The sequence below is a fragment of the Lipotes vexillifer genome, unplaced genomic scaffold, assembly GCF_000442215.2.
Source record: "Lipotes vexillifer unplaced genomic scaffold, Lipotes_vexillifer_v1.1 scaffold1330, whole genome shotgun sequence".
NCBI classification, from domain to species: Eukaryota; Metazoa; Chordata; class Mammalia; order Artiodactyla; family Lipotidae; genus Lipotes; species Lipotes vexillifer.
In genome coordinates, this window is record NW_006787533.1 from 257,241 (window position 1) to 280,071 (window position 22,831).

General features: G+C 37.7%; 1 protein-coding gene across 6 annotated transcripts in view; it reads right to left on the reverse strand.

Annotated features, from left to right (window-relative positions):
* Window positions 1–2,731: 2,731 nt before the first annotated feature.
* Window positions 2,732–22,831, reverse strand: part of MAP2 (microtubule associated protein 2) — a 217,838-nt gene continuing 197,738 nt past the window's right edge. Inside the window, exons 11-14 of one of the 6 annotated variants that reach the window (XM_007460225.1) lie at window positions 12,534–12,626; window positions 10,511–10,592; window positions 6,796–6,908; window positions 2,740–6,577 (exon numbers count right to left, since the gene is read on the reverse strand). In XM_007460225.1, coding sequence (XP_007460287.1) covers window positions 6,362–6,577; window positions 6,796–6,908; window positions 10,511–10,592; window positions 12,534–12,626 — 504 coding nt within the window. In that variant the 3' untranslated portion in view covers window positions 2,740–6,361. Of the gene's footprint in view, window positions 6,578–6,795; window positions 6,909–10,510; window positions 10,593–12,533; window positions 12,627–22,831 lie in introns of all 6 variants that reach the window. The other 5 variants (XM_007460224.1, XM_007460222.1, XM_007460221.1 and 2 more) reach the window with 5 other exon arrangements.

Here is a 22,831-nt window from a genome sequence, read left to right on the forward strand (position 1 = left end):
GCGTACTGCAAAAAAAAAAAAAAAAAAGTCTACAAACAGCAAACGTTGAAGAGGACGTGGAGAAAAGGGAACCCTTGTACACTGTTGGTGGGAATGTAAATTGGTGCAGCCACTCTGAAAGACAGTATGGAGGTTCCTTAAAAAACTAAAAATAGAACCACCATATGACCCAGCAATCCCACTCCTGAGTATATATCTGAAAAAACTGAAAACACTAATTCAAAAAGATACATGCACCCCAAATGTTCATAGCAGCACTATTTATAATAGCCAAGACATGCAAGAAATCCCAGTGCCTATCAACCAATGACTGGATTAAGAAGTTGTGGTATATATACAATGGAATATTACTCAGCCATAAAAAAGAATAAGATACTGCCATTTGCAGCAACATGATTGGACCTAGAGTTCTATGCTTAGTGGAATGAGTTGGACAGAGAAAGACAAATACTATATCATATTGCTTATATGTGGAATCTAAAATATGATACAAATGAATGTATTTACAAGACAGCAAAAGACTCACAGACATAGAAAACAAACTTATGGTTACCAAAGGGGAGAAGGAGGCGGGGAGGGACAAATTAGAACTACAGTATTAACAGATATGAACTACTATACCTAAAATAGATAAGCAACAAGGATTTACTGTACGGCACAGGCAATGATACCCAATATTTTATAATAACCTATAATGGAATATAATCTGCAAAAATACTTAATCATTATACTGAAACACAATATTGTAAATCTACTTCAGTTAGCAAAAAAAAAGACTTCTATCGTGATTCCTGCTACCAGATGTCTTAATCCCTTGTGGTTTAAAGACTTCCTTTAGGAAGTATAACACAGATGTTAATCTTAAAAAATTACTGGGGCTTCCCTGGTGGCGCAGTGGTTGAGAGTCCGCCTTCCGACGCAGAGGACGCGGGCTCGTGCCCCGGTCCGGGAGGATCCCACATGCTGTGGAGTGGCTGGGCCCGTGAGCAACGGCCGCTGAGCCTGCGCGTCTGGAGCCTGTGCTCCGCAGCGGGAGAGGCCACAGCAGTGAGGGGCCCGCGTACCGCAAAAAAAAAAAAAAAAAAAAGCCTGCGCGTCCGGAGCCTGTGCTCCGCAACAGGAGAGGTCACAGTGGTGAGAGGCCCGCGTACCGCAAAAAAGATAAAAAAAAAAAAAAAAAAATTACTAATGAAAAACTCTAATGATTTTGGCTATATTGCTCCAAATCTGTATTATTACCAAAGGAAGAGTAAATAGAAGGTGATGACACTATTGGTAGAGTAGGTTTCAGTCAAGTGAGAATATGAGTCTGGAAAACCTTCAGTACAAAAGTAATTCTTCCACCAGTCACACGTTTCTACCACTTGAAAACTAACCTCTTCGACATCGGAGTTGGTGACGTTGTTTAAACAGTTTCAGGGGTGATTTTTACCTGTAAGCGGTCTCTGCCATGGAGCTCTTTCACCTTCAACACGTTAGCAGCGACTGGATGAGCTGACGCTTCTCAAGCTTTAACGTGCAGATGAAATCACCTAGGGGAATGTTGTAAATTGGCCTGGGTGGGGCCTGAGGATTTGCATTTTGAACAAGCTCCCAGGTGAAGCTGGGCACAATCTAAGCAGCAAGGAGCTAAAGGATGAATAAAGATAGAGAGTAGGGCTTGTGGATGTCGAGGATGTCTGTTTTCACGGCCCGCACAGCACTGATTTCTCTCTCTTCTGGCAGTAGCAGCCTGACTTGACTTTGGAGGAAGTAGTTTCTCTCCATGGTTTATGGAGTTCAGACGAGGCCACTTCTCCCTTTACTCTCCACCTACCCCAACCACCTGCGATAGAGTTAGGTCTGGGACCCACCCTTGCCAATCAGCGTAAGTGAGCAGGTGACCCATGTAATGCAATGATTTTCAGAGCCTGGATTTTGGCTAGTGCTGTTGGGAAAGAGGCTTCCTTTGGGAGGCTGTGAAACCTGGTACTCCCAGTAATCATAGGGAGAGAGGTGCCTGCCTGAGGATGAAGACAGCACAGAGGTAGCAGAACGAAAATTTGGAAAAAGAAAAATTCCTGATGACATCTTTTGAGAGCCTAGATCCAGAGTTGAAAAAAGAAAGAGTCTTTTTTATTTTATAACTTTTAAAAAATATATTTCTTTTATTTATTTATTTTTGGCTGCATTGGGTCTTCATTGCTGCGCGCAGGCCCCCTCCAGCTGCCGCAAGCGGTGGCCTCTCCCGCCGCAGAGCCCAGGCTCCAGGTGTGCGGGCTTCAGCAATCGTAGCACGCCGGCTCAGTGCTCGTGGCTCGTGGGCTCCAGAGCGCAGGCTCTGTAGTTGTGGTGCAGGGACCCAGGTGCTCTGGGATCTTCCCGGACCAGGGCTCAAACCCGTGTCCCCTGCATTGGCAGGCAGGCTCCCAACCACTGCGCCACCAGGGAAGCCCCGAGAAAGTCTAAATGACATTTTTTGAGTGCCTGGATACATCCTTGCCTAGTTCGATACTTGAGCCAATAAATTTGCTTTTATGCTTAGGCCAATTCGAGTTTCTGTCACTTGCAACAGATAGCATCCTGCTAATACAGTAGTGATAAGGCCTGACACATAGTAGGCATTCAGCAGATAACTGTAGTCTTCTCTTCATAATTTTTCTTTGGTTGGATTGAGCAATTTATATTAGATTAGATTAGATCATATTATATATTAAGGTTTTTTTCCAGAGAAGAAGAAACAATCTGAAACTATCAGTTAGGTGACAAGCAACTTTATTTTGCAAAACAATCACTATACAGCAACAAATACATTTGCAAATTTTGCTTGAAAAACATGAACTAACTACAACCAGCCATTGAAGAAATGCCTTTCTATGGTAACAGGCTCTAGAATTATCAGAAGAAAGAAACCCCCCACAGATTTGTAGCGGCATGTTGGAACCTTGGAATCCCAGCATACAGAGTATACTTTTTGTTGATTTTTTTTTTCTTTTTGCTAAAGTTGAAGTCATGATTGACATTTTAGTAGTCTAAAAATAAGCTTTTTCCTGCTAGGGACTTGGCCTCAACCTACATACCCAGGCTAAAAATCCTAGGTGTTAAAAAACAAACATCAATGCTAATTTTAGCACATCAGTCTTTGAAGGAATGTCTAGAATTTGCCTTTCCAAGCCATGGATCTATCTTTTCTGGCCACTTAGACCATGAATAGTTTATTTTCCTCCTTTCTGTGGCATGAAAAATAGGAGAAAATACTAGCAGCTATGTCAGAATCAACCACATTGAGACTATTTCTTTAATAATATTGACATACTATATTTTGGCTGATGATCCCACTTCCTGCTCTATAACTACATGTGTGTGTGGAGAAGGCCAGCTACCATCAAGTACATTTTTCCATTTAACCAAGTCCTCTCTTCAGCCTTCTTCAGCTATACCTAGTTAGTGTTACACAGGTGTCTTGCTTGTGGGTGGGATTTTAGCCCATCACCCTGCTGGAACTCAGCAGGAGAATCCAGAGAGAGTTGGTTCCTAAATGAACATGGCCTTTGAGACTCATCATGAACTCGGATCTCCCCTGCATCATTGTAAGGTACCCAATTATTGGTTGCAGGTGACCCAGAGAGAGTGAGTGGGCCTTTTAACTCTTCACAGCTCTGGATTACTTATGTTTCCTTAAACAGGTTCTCAAAGGCTAAAGCCAGAGAGAAACTGGCATTAATAGATCTAGAATTGGAACTATGAAGCCTTAATTTCTAGATCAGCGTATGGATGTCCCCACAAGAGTGGTGTTCAAAAAGCTTAATTTGTGTTGTTAATCTTGAGTGTAAAGGCAAGATGGGTTCCACCTCTTATCCCCATAAGAAGACATTTAGCCTGTGTTCCTTTCTTTTACTTGTACAAATTATCAGGTTCAGTTTGTTAACTTTTTATAAAGAATTTGTATTTCCATACAAAGCAAGGGCATTTATTCATTATAATTTTGCTGTGATTTGAAGTAAACATTTGTTTTAATGCCAAATCTTATAACTTGGTACTTTATATAATCTTTATTTTAGACATGTATTTGTAAGAAACAATTTTAATATGTAGATCATGTTTACTTATTCTTAATGCTTATAAAAAATTTAAACCAGGTTGAAAAAAAAAAACTTGCTTCACAGGTTAAAACTGTTCTAACCAGCTGTTAACTTCAGCTTTAATCACTATCTAACACTACCAAACACATAAGAAAATACCGTAAGTCTCCACACTCCTATTCTTTCTTCTCCTATTTTCTGGTACATTTCAAGGGAAGCTGATGAATAAAATGCCCAGATGGGACAAATCAAACCTCACAGCAATAATTAGGCAGAAAACAGACACATCCACAGTCCTAATCAGTCATTTCTAAATCTTTGTCCTATAAAATAACTGATCTATAAATAGTTTCAGAAATGTTTGCCTACGTAAAACCTCTTAGTTGAGAATGAATGGTGCACTTTTGCTCCTAGAGTTTCTTTTATGGAAGTCGCATTGGTTGTAATTTCCAACGGGTCACAAAATGGCACCGGCGTCTCTATCTTTGCATCCCTTGGCTTCTTTCTTAGATGCTACTATACTAGCTTGTTGCCTCAGTCCATATTCATCATTTCCTCCTGGCTCAAAGGAATCAAACGCCTACTGGACCATTTGCCTTTAACTGTTCAGATCCAGCCTACCATCCCTGAGCAAGAAAAAGAACAGATAAAATACTAGAAAGCATCCATCTAGCCTGGTAACCCACTGCCTTATTCAGGCTATTGACTATTTCATTGCTTATTCATAAATCTAAGATGAATGATTTGTAAAGTGAATTAATTAATAGATTTGTGATTTTTAGACCGTATCTAAAGTCAGAATGGTATTATCTACTGATAAATAACAGTGTTCCTTTACAGAGTACAATGTTGGAGTTATGAAAAAACTGATTTAGATATCTGTATCTCCAATGTTTTATAGCTATATGTTCTCAAAATACCGTATTTTTCCCTTCTGATCAAGGGATCTTTGGGTATGGAGGTCAAACATTTTCTATCAGATAATTTAATAAACAGGTACTATTTGGAAGAATGGGATAACATGCCCCCAAATCCCACTGTTAGTTTCAACTTTAGCAAATGGAAAAAAAAAAAGAAGAAGAAATCTTAAGAAGTCTGTTTCATGAATGATTACAGGAATAAAACCCAAACTATCCTGTGATTCAAAATAAGATAAATCCATAATCTTACACCAACAATCTGTAAACCCGTTTATGTATAACTGGACCCACCCCCACAAACTCCATGTTGGTGAAAGCAAAGAAAAACAAATTTTTTCTAGCATCACGGGAGAGACTTGTATCTGGCACTAAAACAGGGTTACAGCTTTGAGTTGTTACAGAAAGCAACTTCATGCTAAAACTTTTTGTCTTTTTAAACTTTTTTTTAATAGGGAGAGAACCCTGCTAACACCTACTTTCACATACCTAAAACTGCAACACCAAAGGGTGCAGGAGACACAGATGCTGTGAATAAGGAAGTATAATATTCAAGTATATGAGAAAGTATCACAAATGGCCACAGAGAAATATATATATATTTATATCTATAATACTGTATCAAACAGATGGAAAAGGGGTGTGAAACTGGTTGTGTGTACACAAATCTAGCTGATCAACCAACGTTCTAATCAGACACGAGTCCACCCTAATGAAAGTGCTTCTTTCCTAAGAGATGCACTTTATACCGCTTCCTCAACCACAGCTCAAATGCCTCATAACTATTTCTTAATTAGTTAAATAATTTATTGGATTGACTTATACTCTGATATAATTATCCAGGTCCCAAATGTTAATAACTTAATTGAATCTTTCTTCCCATTTATATAAAATAACACTTAAAAAAAACCTTATTTCTTACATGCTCTTCCCTTCCTGCAATCAGACTCCTTGATTTAATTTAACCTGTAATAAGTTACAATGGGCAGCTTTTTATCTTTTCACCCAGCAACAAAATAGTGAAGTGAGCAGCTTGGATTTTAACAAGGCCTTTCAGGATGTAGTGGATAGCCTTCAGGCACATGAAAGGTAGAAATGCAATTTTTAAAATAATATTACTCCATGCAAAACAGAGCAGAGCAAAAATAATTGTCCAATTGTACTCATGTAAAGCCAGTATCTTCCTGTTACAAATGGAAATCAAGTCAATTTCGGCATATTCTATTCTTTTTTTTAATATAAAATTGTAACAATTACTACAGTTTGGGAATGAGATTATTTATTTTATGGTTTGTAAAGAATGAATATAACACCTGCTCAGAGCCCACTCCTGCCAAGAGCTCATGCCTAAATAGTATTACTTCAATGCTAAACGAGAAATATTCACAAGCCCTGCTTAGCAAGTGCAGCAGTGACATCCTCGGCCAGGGTGGCAAGCTGGGGGGATTCGAGCAGGTTGATGCTTCCAGAAGAGGAGACGTTGCTGAGTCGTCGGGGGGATGCCACGCTGGATCTGCCTGGGGATTGCGTAATGATCTCAGCCCCGTGGTCCACACGGGCCTTAGCATGCTCTCTGAAGTTCAACTTTTGGCTGTCAATCTGTTTAAGACAAGCATCAGTCCTCGTTAACTCAAGCATCTTAACTGTCGCTTAGCTCTTTCTCTATATCCCAGAGCTGACGTTCATGTCACTTCTATTCAGCTCTACCATCCCTACTTCTAGATGTCCAGGCCTTCAATTTGGGACCCATTTTGATGAAGAGTATTTCAGAAGGAATTTTTAAAAAGGCAAGATCGGCTCAGGATCTTGTTTCTTACCTTGACATTACCACCTCCAGGTACGTGGTGAGCATTGTCAAGTGAACCAACTTTAGCCTGGGCCTTTTCTTTGAAATCCAGTTTCACACTCTCAATTTTCACACGCCCACCACCTATGTAGGAGAGGAGAAAGGCTTTTAAATGCCTTGCTAAAATTAAATCTTATATTTGTGGTGACTAGTTCCCCAAAATGATTATAGTAGGTAGACCATGGCAAACGACAAACTTAATGAACTCTACTATCCCTTCGACCACGGATGTGAAAGGAATCTTTTAGAATTTCTAGTCTATACCATTTTCCCCACACCATCTACGGTAGTGACATCCTTTTTGTACCATTACGTGGATTGCTCTACATGTTAATTCCTTTCTCCTCTACTCATGTCTAACCTAAAATATCAGAGGGGTTTTTCTTGCCTGTGTGATAAAAACTCTAAAAATAACACAATGAAAGTATTATATGTAGCCTTTCTCAAACTTGGCACATTCAGTCTCTTATTTCTAAGGGAGCAAATTAAATTGCAATGAAGCTCTTCTTTATTTTTCTTAATGGTAATAGGTCACTTGTTCAAAGAACTATTAGGCTAGCAATGGAGTGCATGTGGGTAACGTTACCATTTGCCAATTTTCAGCATTGATAGCTTGACTGATGAAACTGGAGTCAGGGGCTAAGTTGCGTAAGAGCTTCCATTTTAATTAGCAGTTGGAGTGATAGGAAGAGACTCTCAGGAGATCCCATTCTTTTCCAGATGCCATAGGACCAATGTGACTCTGACTTTGATCTGATAATACTGAGACGGAGTTTTGACCATGCCATTTTCTTAAATGCTAATTAGCCTGAAACTCGAGGATCTGCTGATAGATGAGAGTGCCATGAGCCACCCTTCTGTGGCACTCCCCATTTCTGCACACCTTTCTCAGGCTTATGAATGTAAGGAGTTCTGCATTGAGTAGGTATCTGTTGTCCTTCAGCCTGTTCTTGAGCCTGTCTGCTGATGTCTTTGACCTGGAAGGAAGCTGGATTAGACACCTTTACCTAAGAGATTAGCTTTGACTTGCATTATTAACTTGGTTTTGGCTCTATGCATTTTTTGGAAGGCCAGTGGTAAGCCACGTGACCCTCTACTATCATTGCATCTCTCTTGGGATTTTGATTTGGGAAAAATACCTGACGGACTCTATGGAAACATGGAAGAGATTTTTCAGTTTTGGACTCTTGCTGCTTATTTATCTCTGTAGACGAGAGAAAGGCTTGTTAAAACTTTACAGGTCTCTTAGGCCTGTGGTGTTTTTCTCATGTGATACCTGGACATTTTATATTAACACCCAATTACCTGGCCAGGGGCCCCTTGAAATTGCATGGTGTTACTGGATTAAATTTTGAAGATTCATTCATTCTCCTCCTGAAGGCTTAGGATGTACACGATGTTATTTAACTCATGCTTACAAAGACATGTAGTTGTCCTTCCCTCAAAAGATGCATAACTGCAGGAGTGTTATCCTTCCGACATTTTACTTGGCCCCATGGGTCTCACTTGTTGGTTGTTACAGGATTAGTGTGATTCATAAAACATAATTATATTGGTTAGAGTCTAGAAGATGTTGAGCTTTCAGCTACATGAGATCAACTTTCTTAGGATCCTACTTTTCTATTTTTTGGTGGCCTCTGATAGAAATTGTCTTTTCAAGTTTCCTTTTATGGTTATATATTGTGTCTATGTAACCTTGTTAAAATTTTTTTGAACTGTATTTTGAGAGAGAGACAAAAACAAAATAACAATGTAACATTGACCCAAAATATATTCAGAAAAGGAAGATTGAGAAGTCTATTTCTGTTGAAGTCCTACTAGGTATTTTTACATAACTCTTAGAGAAGCCCATTTGAATTCAGACATCTCTGCCTTTGGTTCTGAAAAATTCTGGCCCCATCAGGAGCAGTAACTGCAGAAGACTATAATCCCCATCAAGCTTCATATGTCCCGAAGTGAAGTCCACAAGACCGGATATTTCAATTTGTGGCTCCAGGTGTCAAATTGTTTCCTTTATTTTCTCCTTAGATATTCCACAATCCAGAGTAATTTTGTGAAAAGCTTGCTATTGTCAAGGATCATTGTGCTAATACATCTTTATGAACTTAGTCACCTGGTTCATTTATTACGAAGTAAGAGCTAGATTTAGAAAAAGGTGGGAGTCCATGACAATAGCCTTTTATGACCAGTAAAACATACACAGAATATTTTCTTATCTATATAAGATTTTTCTGTGCATCAAGACACCAGATGAATTTAACTAAATGTATACTTACTGTCTGGAATGAAAGAATCCAATATTGTCTTTTGTATTCTGGAAGAAAGTAGGCAGTGTAGCCAAATACACTTATGAACACCCTTTGTCAAAGAGAAGCCCAATTTCTAGATATGTTTCCAATTCATTTATCTATTTTGAAACATATCCTATCTACCTTTGTTTTTCAACTATTAAATTCTTCTTAATAATCTCCTGGTGAGAAATCTCATTGGGCTCAATTGCTCTTATACCTTGTTTTGCTAACATTTGAGACAATGATTAATGGGAATAACCTATTACCTGTTTTAATTGAGATGCCAAGCATAGATGGTTAAAACCAATTGCTTCTTCTTGTCCTTCAAAGGTATATATAAATTGTGTCAAAATATTCTCAAGAAAATTTACAAATTTGAGTTGTCCATTATTTACATATGCATGGAGGTGGAATTTAGCAAAAACATAATACATGATACTCAGAAAAAGTGACTCATAATACATTAGAGGGAATTAAAGAGGGAAAAATCCCCAGCAAGATGAGTAGAAATTCTACCTTAGAGCATCAGTCTTATGAGATATTCTAGAAAAACAAGAAGTCCATGGTCAAATAAGTTGGGGGAAACATTGCATTCTGAGGATTCACAATACTTATTGACCTGGATCTGAGAAATTCAGCAGAAAAGTTAATTTTTTCAGCTTTGCTTAAGCACAATCCTTTTTTCACATAATGCAGAAAAACAATTTCTGGAAAAATCTTTGGAAATGCTTCTTTCAGTGTACGTATTATGTATAAATACATGGTCCAATGTATTTTATAGACTATATATTTCCAACGAGCTCCAACATGCATGTTGTGTACATAGAGATAAACGCATCTCATGTACCTTTTAATTTTTATTTATTTATTTATTTATTTAATTTTATTTTTTTGTCTTTTTCTCTCTTTTTTTTTTTGGTACCTTTTAATTGTTTTTTTTTTGTTTTTTTTTGCGATACGCGGGCCTCTCACTGTTGTGGCCTCTCCTGTTGCAGAGCACAGGCTCCGGACGCACAGGCTCAGCGGCCATGGCTCACGGGCCCAGCTGCTCTGCGGGATCTCTGTGGGATCTTCCCGGACCGGGGCACGAACCCGTGTCCCCTGCATTGGCAGGTGGACTCTCAACCACTGCGCCACCAGGGAAGCCCTGGTACCTTTTAATTTCTAACACGTCCTATGATACGTGGCCTGTGGCCTGTTTGTGGTAACTAAGTTTACTTGTCCAAGTGAAGATGCCTTGAAATTTCTAATGTAAATTTCTATTAATAAAAGCATGAAGTATCAGGATTTGGAAAAGTCCTTCCAATTAGATATTTCACAGCAACACAAATTTTGCTTATCAATTTCTTGAATCCAATCTAATATCTCTCAGACTACTAAAAAGTACTGATTTACCTGGCCTGTGGCGGATGTTTTTCAGAGAGCCGCATTTGGATGTCACGTGGCTTAGGTCTATCTTCTTGGTGACAATCTGTACCTGTGTGAACCACATAAAATGTGCTTAAAATAGTTTAGACATAAACAACCCCCAAGATCATACATCCAATCTAGAAACATATCCAAACTCACAACATACAACAACATATACATACAAATGGGAAAACACAATCTTCCATAGATCCTCCCACATGTTTGGTTGGAAAGAAAAACGAAAGTGAAGGAAAATCCTAGAATAGAAGATTTTATTAGCAGAAAACAGATCATGCCCCAAGGGGATAGAAACACCTGGATTCATAAGGCAAGCTTCCACCCAGAGAACGAAGCCACATCGTGTCAAACCTTTCCATAAGCAAAGAGCCAAGTGAAGAGAGAAATTATTCTTTAAAAAGTGATTTTTACATAAAAGTGACCAACTTTGCTCATAGAAACAAGAAGCCCAACACTGCTTTAAGATAACAAGAAGAAGAAAGCTCTAAACATGCTTTTCTAAAATACTATTGTCATGTCTTGGCTAAATGGAATTTTTATTGCACACCAAATTATCAATATAAAATGACAGCATTTTTTCTTCTTTGTGTCTTGTCGAAATTATTTCATCCCCCAATATTTGAAACAGTGCTTTCCAAGTGTGGTTCCTGGTCCATTTGCATCAGAAATACATGGGAATTACTTAATTGAACACTGGAAATGGCATCAGGGAATCTGCACATTTGAACAAGTGATTCTTCTCTAGAGGAAAATTTCAGACTACTGTTTTGGAGGTTGGAAGCTCCCTTACTTACTTTAGAGATCATTAGTTATCTCAATTTATCCTTTTCCATGTAGGTGTTTTGACCGGCAGCACCCGTAGTAGAGGGCAGCCCTCAAATTATTTCCTAGGACCAAGATTGCTTCTGTGAGAGTACCACATGGTGTGAGCTTACAGTCAGGGAAACAGGAAGGAGGGCAACTTTGTCAGTGTAAATGCTGAGCCTGAGGCTTAGCCCTGCACCCTGGAAAGAGCCCAGAAAACCTTGCTGTGGTCCTCCCACATGGCATATTTTCACGCCCAGTGGAGCTTTGAACATCAGGTGACAGCTCCTGCTAGAAGGCACTTGCTTGTCTCTCCTTTCACTGCTTGACTCCATCTCTGCCCAGTTGAGGAGCAAGGAACCAAGGGTTATTAGACAGGTGAGAATTCCAGACTTGATAATCTATAAATTACCTGAGTCACAGATGGTCAGAATCTGAAGTTTAGGTGACAGGATCTGTAGTATAGAGAGTCACTCAGTTCGCCTTTTTTGTTATTCTAATTTTACAAAGAACCATGCTTTCTTTAGCTTGAGTTTGCCTGTTTCAACTCTTCCTCAACTACATTTGAGAAACACGGATTCATCTTTCCCTTTCTCTCATAGGATATTATTTTCACTCAATTTAAGAGACAGGAAAAAATTCCATCAAGACAGAGTATACTGGGACTTGAATCTTTTCACTGAATTACAGATGAGCCATGCTTCACCAGTTCTGTATTATTCCAAATGATATCCCAACTCTCATGAATAATGAAGCACAAAATACTGACATTATACAGTTTGGGTACTTTCAAGTACATCAGTCTTTGCCTCAAGAGTAACTTAAATGGAGCTAGAAAAGTGTGTGCACAGCTGACTTTTACAGGGGAGTAGAAACAGCATGAGAAAATACCTTGAAGCCAAAGGCCAGCAAAGAAATTGGCAAGTGAGGTGGGTTTTCCATCTCCCTGAAAACCATGGTGTACCCCATTAAAAAAGCAAGAAATTCTCCAGTGATCTTAGAGGGAAGGATGGGAAGGCCATCACCAAAAATGCAAGGTTGACAAGCTCCCAAACCAGGGGGATGTGTGGAGCAGCAACAAGAAGGGGGGAGTGTGTTGGGAGGGAGGCAGGAAAGGCGACCAAGTGCCTGCTGTGCAGATGGCTCCACACAATCAGGATGACTCCTAACAGAAGCTTCTACTTACATTTCCACCCCCAGCAGAATGTTTGATGTTATCCTTGGAACCACATCTGGACTGAACCTTGCTAAAATCAATCTTCTGGTTTAAAATCCTAACCTAAAAGGAATTGGAAGTAACTTCACTGTGCATTTTTCTTTCAATATGCTGGGTATAGGGAACCAGAAATGGGCAGCACCAAAGAGGCTCCAAACTCCCTTCCACCTATGTAATCATTTAAGAGAAAAAAACTAACACTGAAACTGAAGAGCAGATCTATCATATGAATATGAGCCCCTTTTCTCCTGCACCCCGCCCCCCCAAGGGCCAAATGCTTGAGAGCCTTAGATATCCCAGCTGTAGGCTGCTATAATCTGGAAACAATATAGGAAAAGAAAAATAAAACTTGAATTATCTGTGAGGAGGAGGCTTCTGATGTGGGCAACGCTGGGACTCAGGTCCACTCTATGGAAGGGCCAAGAGCGTAGTTCAGCCCAGGATCCTGAAGGATACACCAGTGACCCCTCCTCCCCCTTAATCCCTAAAGTGTCACCCATCACAATTGTGAATCACCTGGTACACTTGACTTGACTATGATTGGTCCACATAGAACAGGTGAGGTTCACATTGGTCTGGCTGAATGCTACAGGTGAGGGTTCTCATTCATCCAGGGGAAGAAGCCCTGGTTTCCCAAGACGGTCAACAAGGAGGCTCTGGGCCTCCTCTGCTGAAAGGATTTATGATTCCCTTGCTGGTTTGGCTTGGTAGCCTTTTGAAAGGCCTCTCTCTGACAACTGCTCATAAATAGCCATTATTCTTGGATTTGGTGTGAAAGCATTATTTCCAGTTTTGGAGGGGAGAAAACCAAGGACCATTAGCTAGCTGACTTGTACTGAGTCATGAACAGGTAGTCCAGGCCTTGGTTGGGCCCAACAGATATGAGGTTAGGTGTTCTATTTCTATTTTCAGCAAGTCCAGTACTCACCTTGAAGGCAATAGCAAATCCAGGTAATAGCAACTCCAGATCTGGAAAGATATTACTCTGGTGTAATGTAATGTGCAAAGTAATAACTCTTGTAGCTTCTTTCACGTGTTTTTGAATTGTGCGTGTTTTGGAGGGCCAACAAGCAATGTAAAAATGGAAGGAAAGGTTTATTTTTGTTTGTTTTATCTTACTTTGGCTACAACTACCCCCCAATAGCTAAAGGGAAATCACGTATTTAGTGCTTTAGGGGACAATTTATCCTCTTATATATGAAAAAAAAAGCTTAATAAAATTACCCTAGATATACAGCTGTCTCTAAGAATGGCATCACATCTCTTGGTATTCGCAAAAAAGAGTAAAAAATTCAAGAGCACGTTGAATCCTGACAATTTTTAACTAGACAAAGCTTAAATTGCAGCATCTGCCTAACATTGACAAGATGGCTTGTTCCTTACGGAGAAGTATCATCAACAGCTCTCATCGGCAGCCCAAGGGAAGGGCCTCTCGTCAAAATCTGAATTCAGAAGACATGGTGATTGGGCCACTCTCTAGGGCATAATAAAAAGTCCTATTAAAAAAAGGGGCGCTATCACAGAGTCTGTAACTAGCCATATGTGTAGGTGCACTGTAAGAGTTTCACATAAATTGTAGATGCAGATAATGAAGTCAATACATTTCAAACCTCACAGGTAAGTTATTTTAAGAAAGTAAATAGTTTTGATTTGTTATTTCTAATAAAAATACTTTAAATTATTCTCCATAAGGATCTATTTATTTTGGCAAAGAAACAGAATTCATCTGAGCCATTTTTCTAATCCTTGGGGATATACAGAGTCTCATATTTCATTTACAAATTTTAATTTAGAGATCATAAGAGTACCAATCAAGTGACTCATTACCAAGTGACCAAAAGCCAAATGTTAAATCTGACTCATTTGTTGCAAAACTGGAAATTCCAAATTCAGTTACATAAATTTGTTTGACTCTAACTTTTAATCAATTGTTTGACAATTTTTATGATTTCCAAAACAAATGATTCAAACCCAAAGGGGACACATTGCCTGCATTATTTAGAGATGATTCAAATCTTAAATTCTAAAACTTCAAGGCCAACTTCAAAGTTGATTTTCCCGAGAATCATAGATTTTCTAGTGAAAAAACTAGTTGGCCTTTTTTTTTTTTTTGGTACAGCGGGCCTCTCACTGTTGTGGCCTCTCCTGTTGCAGAACACAGGCTCCGGACACGCAGGCCCATTGGACATGGCTCACAGGCCCAGCCGCTCCACGGCATGTGGGATCTTCCCGGACTGGGGCACGGACCCGTGTCCCTTGCATCGGCAGGTGGACTCTCAACAACTGCGCCACCAGGGAAGCCCTAGCTGGCCTTTTTTGATGGTAGACTATATTAACCCATGTTTGCTCAACTTGACATGCATTAATAGCACATTCTTTACATATTTCCATAATTGCAAAAACTTCATGGTATATATATATATATATATATATATATATATATATAAAGAAGATGTTGGGGGTAGGAGTTTTTATTAATTAATTAATTAATTTTTGCTGTGCTGGGTCTTCGTTTCTGTGCGAGGGCTTTCTCTAGTTGTGGCAAGCGGGGGCCACTCTTCATCGCGGTGCGTGGGCCTCTCACTATCGCGGCCTCTCTTGTTGTGGAGCACAGGCTCCAGATGCGCAGGTTCACGCACAGGCTCACGCACAGGCTCCAGACGCGTGAGTTGTGGCTCACGGGCCTAGTTGCTCTGCGGCATGTGGGATCCTCCCAGACCAGGGCTCAAACCCGTGTCCCCTGCATTAGTTGGCAGATTCTCAACCACTGCTCCACCAGGGAAGCCCCACGGTATATTGCTTTTGTCTAAAATGAGGCAAAGTATGACATTCATTTTGCTTAATGGTTGAGTGGACAGAAATAAAACCACCCCGGGCAGTGAATGTTTGATGTTCAGTAAGTTTTACACTCTAGCTTGACAACTTGTATCTCAGCCATGTGACTCACATTTATGCCTTAGCAAAATTACAAAATACTTCATGCCAAATATCTCTAGGATCGTTGGCAAATAACGCCTTAGAGAGTTAATTCCACAAATACAGGCAGCCCTCAGAAACCATCCCATAAAATAGAAAAATAGATGACTGCTGTGAAGCATAAGGCTTTATTTCAGATTAGTGTTTTTTTTTTTTTTTTTATCAGAGTTGAGTTTAACTTTCTGTTCTCTGTGGATAGATTGAAATAAAAACTACTTTCTTTGGGAAGAAATTTTCATTGGACTTTTGTTTTCCTAAAACCTATGTCAAGAAAAATTATTTTAACATCTGAGAGACTGCCTAGAAAAAAATATAATGAACTTCTATTCTACAAATGAACTAATTTTCTATTTAAATGATATGAAGGAAAAATTATTTGAATAATCATTATCCAACATTAACTCTAAATCACACTTTAATCTTTGTTAATTTCCTTCAATCAAAATTTTTACTTGCTCTATTAATGCAAAGAATATGACAGCCTTTCCTTCTGCATACTTCATAGTGGAAGTGAAATGTATTATTGTATCAATCAACTGGATCATCCTCCTAAAACTCTGCCTTATTCAAAATTCTACCAAACTCCCTATTTCCTATTAAATGCAACAAAACTTTTAGCCAAGCAGCCAGGGTTTGTAGCAATTCTGATTTTTGAGTCCTCTCTTAATACTTTACATTTCATCCAGACTGTATTCTAGTCCATATTAAGGGCCTTGTTACATTTTCAGGTTCACCCCCATGCTTTCTTCATGTTATTATCTCTTGACAGAATGCCCTCTTTCCAAGTTTAGTCTGTAACAGATCATCCTTCAAGGCTCAGCCAAACGAGTCCCTCGAAGTGGGAGGCTGGCAAAAAAGGATTTTATTCTCATGGGCATACATTGATTACTTGTATGCACACACCACTGACTTTTCATTCATATGAGCGTCTTATAAGCATGAAGAGTTATAAAGAATAGGTTAATGTAATTGAATAATTAATCAGAATTATTTAATTTTAATTAATTCTATGTATTCCTCCACAGTGCTAGGAAAGAACAGAATAGTTACTTTCTGGATATTCTTGATGTGAGTCTAGTTGAATTTTACCATAATGGTTCAATTGAAGTGATCTGCCACTGTACTCTCTCTGCATATAAGTTTAATTGCTCCTTTAGAGAAATGAGCTTGTTGTTTTCCCCCCCAATATGGGGTTACTCTAAGAAAGGGCAGGAATACAAAATGCAGGCTATGCCTGTAGACAGGAAAATATCTCTCTTACTAGAGATTAGCTGGAAATATGAAACATGAAAAATGAAAGAAAATACAATCCTAACATAGTTTTTAGTAAAACAGTTTACAAACCAGAGGCATTAATCACAGTGTCAACTTGGATTTCTTGAGCAACAGAAACTTGATTTTTTTGACACTCTCTGCTGCTGCTTATTTAAGTAAAAATATCCCCAGGTCAGCTCAAGATAGCAAGATATGGAAAGTAACTGGGAGTCCAAAAGTTTGGATTCTGTTCTCAGGTCCTTTACAATCTGGTACTAGGTCTTTCAGGTATCTTCTAGGTATGAACCTCAATTACAAGAAACTTCCTTCTTTCTCCATCCAAGGTTGTCTTAGAAAGAAATTCTTTTTGAAAGGTAGTGGACAGTGACACTCAATTGACTCCCCTTCAACTTTATGGGGAATTAAGCCTTTCCTTTGGGTTTGCATCATTTCTCAGGAAGGCTTATTAAGCTTTTCTTTATACTTGCATTATAAAAACACTTTTCTGTCTTTCTCAAAAGTATTTCTTATTCTATAACATTCAATTTTAATGAAAACTATTTAGCCTATTTAGTCCAGAGGTATTATATATTAAAACAAAAAAATTATTATATCATATATTCCTGAAGATTGAAAGTTCTCTGGAACAGATGATGTTCATCAAATATTCATCTGTTAACAACCCTGTGCTCTGGTCAAAATGCATACAGGTATACAAACATTATAGTCCATTCTGAATTTTAATTAACTCTACCAACACTGATCAATAACTTCTTCAAAACTAAGTATATAAATATAAACAATAAGTATATTTCAATACACATTTAAATAGAAATAATAGTTTATGTCAAAACATAGAATTCCACAGATCTCTAAGGAAAAGAATATGGAAGAGGGCCTGTTAAGGCATCAGCCCAATTTTCCTGTGCAGACTGTCAAAAAGCACAGAAGGTAAAACCTTGTTGAGAAACCTTGGGGTGAATGCACAATGCTGAAAAATTTGGAAAGAACTTTTTGGTGAAACAGACATTGAGTGTAGCCATTAGAACCACTGTTAAATATTTTAAGTGGTCTGTCCATGGGCACTGGAAGGAAAGTTATGAATATAGCAGTCATTGTGACTCATGAAAATTAACAGATAATGAGCTTTATCAAGTTCATATGCCAAAATCTTGACATTACATTTTTTTCTTTAGTTTAAAATTTTAAGTAATACTGGACCAAGTTGGTAAGAAAGTAACTTTTTGAGAGTCTGTTCAGTTGTTTGAAAACAACCTGAGATTCAATGCTGTTCCCATGTCCTTGCTTGGTTTGTAAATGAACAGCAAACAAAAAGAGACTCTACAGGCCACAACTTTGTAAACCCGAAGTAATAATTTTTCCATAGTTTTTAATAATTAATATTTATGAAGCTTAGCTCAATAACTTTTCATTACCTTAGAAAAGATACTTGAATTACAGTTATAAAATTCTATTGCATAAAGACAGGGTCCCTGATCTCAAGGAGCTTTCATTTTGAGATAATGATGAATTTGATAGCAAAAAAATGCCTTGTAATGTATTTTGGTGAACAGTTTTTCTTCATGCTGGGTTGCATTTTACAGTTAATGGGGTATTTTATTACACTTCTTATTTAGCATTTATTTGGAGGCCTAAGGAGATGGAAAGAATGGCTTGGAAAAAACTTAAAATTAAATAAAGGCAGAGCACTAGGGGAGGACAAGAAAAAACAAACAAACACATTTTTTCTTCCTAGACTGTAGAGGCCAGTGGATGTTACTGTCATCCATTCCCCTTTTATCATATAGTGCCCAGCATAGTCTTCGTAAATGATGAAACAGTAAATATACAAATGAGAAAAAAGATCTAAATAAGCTTCAGTCTTTCTCTTTTTTTATAAAATTTATAATTTGTAAATTTGAGTATATATTAATAGCACTCAGTAGACCTTCACAGTGGTGACCATCATAATTTTATATAATGAGAAAAAAATCCTGTTTTACTATAATTTATAAGTTGCCTCCAGAATTAATTCCATTTTTTCATTGAATATAAAATTGAAAGCAACTCATTCAAGTTAGCAAGTGAAAGGCCAAAATAGTCTCAGGATAATGCCTAAAACTTTATAAGAAAATATAAAAAAGATTCCACTCTACATTTCACACATTTCATTCTCTCCTTCCTCCTTCCCATTGCTCCCCCTTCCTCAACTACACTCCTATTTCAGAAACATTGCTTTTTCACTCAACTTCAGCTGGCCCTTTGTGGCACAAATATTTATGGAGTCTATTAGAGTACCTAAATGAATGTTTTTTGATGAGCTGCAATGCAAAAACACTGTAGAACCATGGATGTGAGAGCTTAAAGTATCCACATAGTCTATTTAAATGAGGTGGTGCTATATACAGAAACAAGTATTATTTTGTTGCTTCTATCCTACAAATAAGAAAGTTGAGGGCGCAGTGGTTAAGAATCCGCCTGCCAATACAGGGGACACGGGTTCGAGCCCTGGTCCGGGAAGATCCCACATGCCGTGGTGCAACTAAGCCCGTGCACCACGACTACTGAGCCTGCGTGCACTCTAGGGCCCGTGAGCCACAACTACTGAAGCCCGCGCGCCTAGAGCCCGTGCTCCACAACAAGAGAAGCCATCGCAATGAGAACCCTGTGCACTGTAACTAGAGAAAGCCCACGCACAGCAACGCAGACCCAACGCAGCCAAAAATAAATAAATAAATAGTTTTTTATAATAATAATAAACTATAAAAAAAAAAGTCGACTAGAGAGGTCAGTATCTAAGGTCACACAATAATTTAGCAAAAAAGCTGGACCAAGAACTCAGCTCTTACATTCTGATCCAATATTCTCTCAGCCAAAATTCACTGTGGTCCCAGCGTGGGGTGTTTCTTTGGGTAATAACTGTAACAGCTTTAGGCAGTCACACTCATTCAACAAGTCACTAGAAAGAATGTATCTCTCGATGCATATAGTATACTACATTCATTCAACTTTCACTCAACAAATATGCCAAATACCTACCATATACTGAACACTGAGGACAAAACAGAACTCATCCCTGATTTTATGGAGCTTATGGTCTAGTAGGTGAAACAAGATAGACATTAAATAATCAATTATACAATGGAATGTATAAATTTGGTGAGAAGCCCTGGCTACAGTATCGAGAGTATATCAGATAGAGAAAAGAACGGAAATATTCTACTCAATATTCTGTAATAACCTATATGGGAAAAGAATCTGAAAAAAATGGATATATGTATATGTATAACTGAGTCACTTTGCTGTACATCTGCTACTAAGACAACATTGTAAATCAACTATACTCCAATATAAAATAAAAATTTAAAAAAAGAGAAAAGAACAGATGAAGGGAGACTAGTTAACAACTATTGCAGTGATATCAACAAGAGATAACATATCCTGTGCTAGGGTGGTGGAGAGTGGACTGAAAGAAACGGATAGAATAAGTGCTTTTTGGGGCACAAAATCATTAGCACCTAAAGATGGCCAGGATATGGAAAGAAGGAAAGGGAGATGAAAAGAAAACTCTTTGTTCTGACTTGTGAAACCACCTCATTAGTAACTTTCAACTATCACAAGGTGCTTTGTATACTGATCTTCATAAAGCTGACAGAGAAAAAACAAGAAACTTGTCAAAACATGTAGGAGTATTCCATATAAATCAAAGTGCCTATAAAAAAAAATCTGATCCACAGAGAGAAAAAGTACCATTCATTGAGTTGTTGCTTAAATTTTTTATGCCACACATTCAGAGAAATTGTTTATTTTCTTATCTTTGTTCAAATCAAGCAGCCTAGTCCTTAAAAAGCTAACACTATTTATTCTAAAATTTAGCTTTAGATTTAATGTAGATTAAGGAGCTAGGTACATTGAGATAGTCTTAAATTAATACACTTAATAAGATAGCTTTACCTATGCCTTGAGTTAAATCAACCAAGCTTACTATCTATAGTGAATCTGAGATTGCATATGTTCTTTACAGTAGAATGAATTTATATTTTAGCTGAAAAGATTAACTTTATTGCTTTCTGTAAAGCTCCTCATATCTTCAGCTAGCTTATCTATTCCATTAGGCATTGATTTGCCTCACTGAACCGAGCCCTGAGCTGAGCCTCTTTGCCAATGGAAAACTGGACTTCAACAGAAGAGATAATAGCCATAAGCACAAACCTTATACATATGGAAGAGCAATAAATGTTCAAGATGGGGCAAATAATAAAGCTTCCCAACTTGGAAAGTTGTTGAATTCCTAAGACACTATATCTTTCATTATACATTTCCTCTCCCTAATATTAGTGATTGCACAAACTTTAAAACAACAATAATAAAGCTTTTAAAATTAAATTATTTACATACAATTAAACCACTCTGAATTTTATGACAATAGAGTCTGTGCAGATGGTTTGAATTAATTAAATTAAGGTTACATCTACCAATCTACTCCCATCTTCACCAATAAGAGTTGTGTGACTTTTTTTCTTAATAACTATAGATGACATATGTCTATTACAAAACTGGGCTCCTACAGAAGGTATCAATATTGTCTTGGTCCTCTTCAGTGATTCTGGGTTGGTCACTGTCCATTCAAATATCCTAGTATATACAATTACTACTGGGGACAACATGCCACTGGCTTCAATTTCCCCAACAGGGTGCATTTATGGATTCTCTGTCAGATAACAAGGGTCTTTAGCATATTATCTTGACAATTTCTAAGAAGCTTTAACATAAACATTTCTCTTAGTCATTTTATAAAGTTGAATCTTTAAAATCCAATCAAAATCCCCAGTTTAACATGTACAGAAAAAGACCCTTTCCTCACTCCCTGTATTTGAGATCATACACTATAAGAAGGCTTTTAGGGGAATAGTGTTAAAGTGTTGAGTGAAATACTTTTCCTACAAAAACAGTTCAACTGTAGTGCATCTCAATTTCCCAATTCATTTTCCTGTCCAGTTTAAATGCATTGATGCCATCTATCACAAAATAGAAGGTAAATATGTTCCCTCCATCCATTTCTTATCTTGGTGAGGAAACACCTCCTGCTTCTCCAACAAAAGTCACTTTATAACTCCACTGTTGTAGATTTTTTTCCAAGTCCTCTGAAGATGCAATAGGATAATTTTGCATCAGGTTACCACTTGCCTCATGGAACAAGAGATTTTCTTCAAATGACATGATGATTTGAGGCTATTTTTGTTTCTTCTGTAATTTTTTGTGTCATATCTTTACTAGCCCTTAATTACCATAATCTCTAGGGCAGCATTAGTTCAGCTCAAACGAGTGAGACATCTTTATATCAGTTTTATCAATTAACAAATATAGTAGAAGTCAATTAAAATTAGACATAGAAATATTCACAGCCTGATATCATAATGAAGTAGAAAGAGAAAATAAATAAGTCTTCATATTTTGGGCTTCGTTTATCTTAATGATTCTAGCAAAGCTGAGGCCGAAACGACTTTTTGTCTGTCTTGAAAAGTCCTTTGAATAAAATTATTTATTTTCAAATTATATCAATAATTATTCCCTTCTTATTAGATTTTCTTTTTAGTTTCAATAAAATATCTTTGAGGTACTTAATATTCCTTTGTGATTCTAAGAAGAAACAGGTTCTTTTAAGTATCAATATTTTCCAGAAGATAAGCAAGTAAACCTTGCATTTAGTTAAGAAGAATACCAGGACACTGGGATATTTATAAAAAGAGAATTGATTTTAAATACACATGATAATTACTCTATTTTAGGGGATAGCTCAAAAGAGCTAAAATAATAAGCTTGCAAATTGGTACTAAATTTATTTTACTCAACTTACTCTTTTCAATTATTTATGTATAAATATAAAAATAATATGACACTTGGATATTTCCCAAAGGCTCAAAATATTTCCTTCTCTTGGATGTGCAAAACTATGATAAAGGCAAGAGTATGAGATTTTTCGAATTACAGGCTTAAACTTGGTAGAGCTATTTTTGTTTTATGCTTAAAAAATGTTT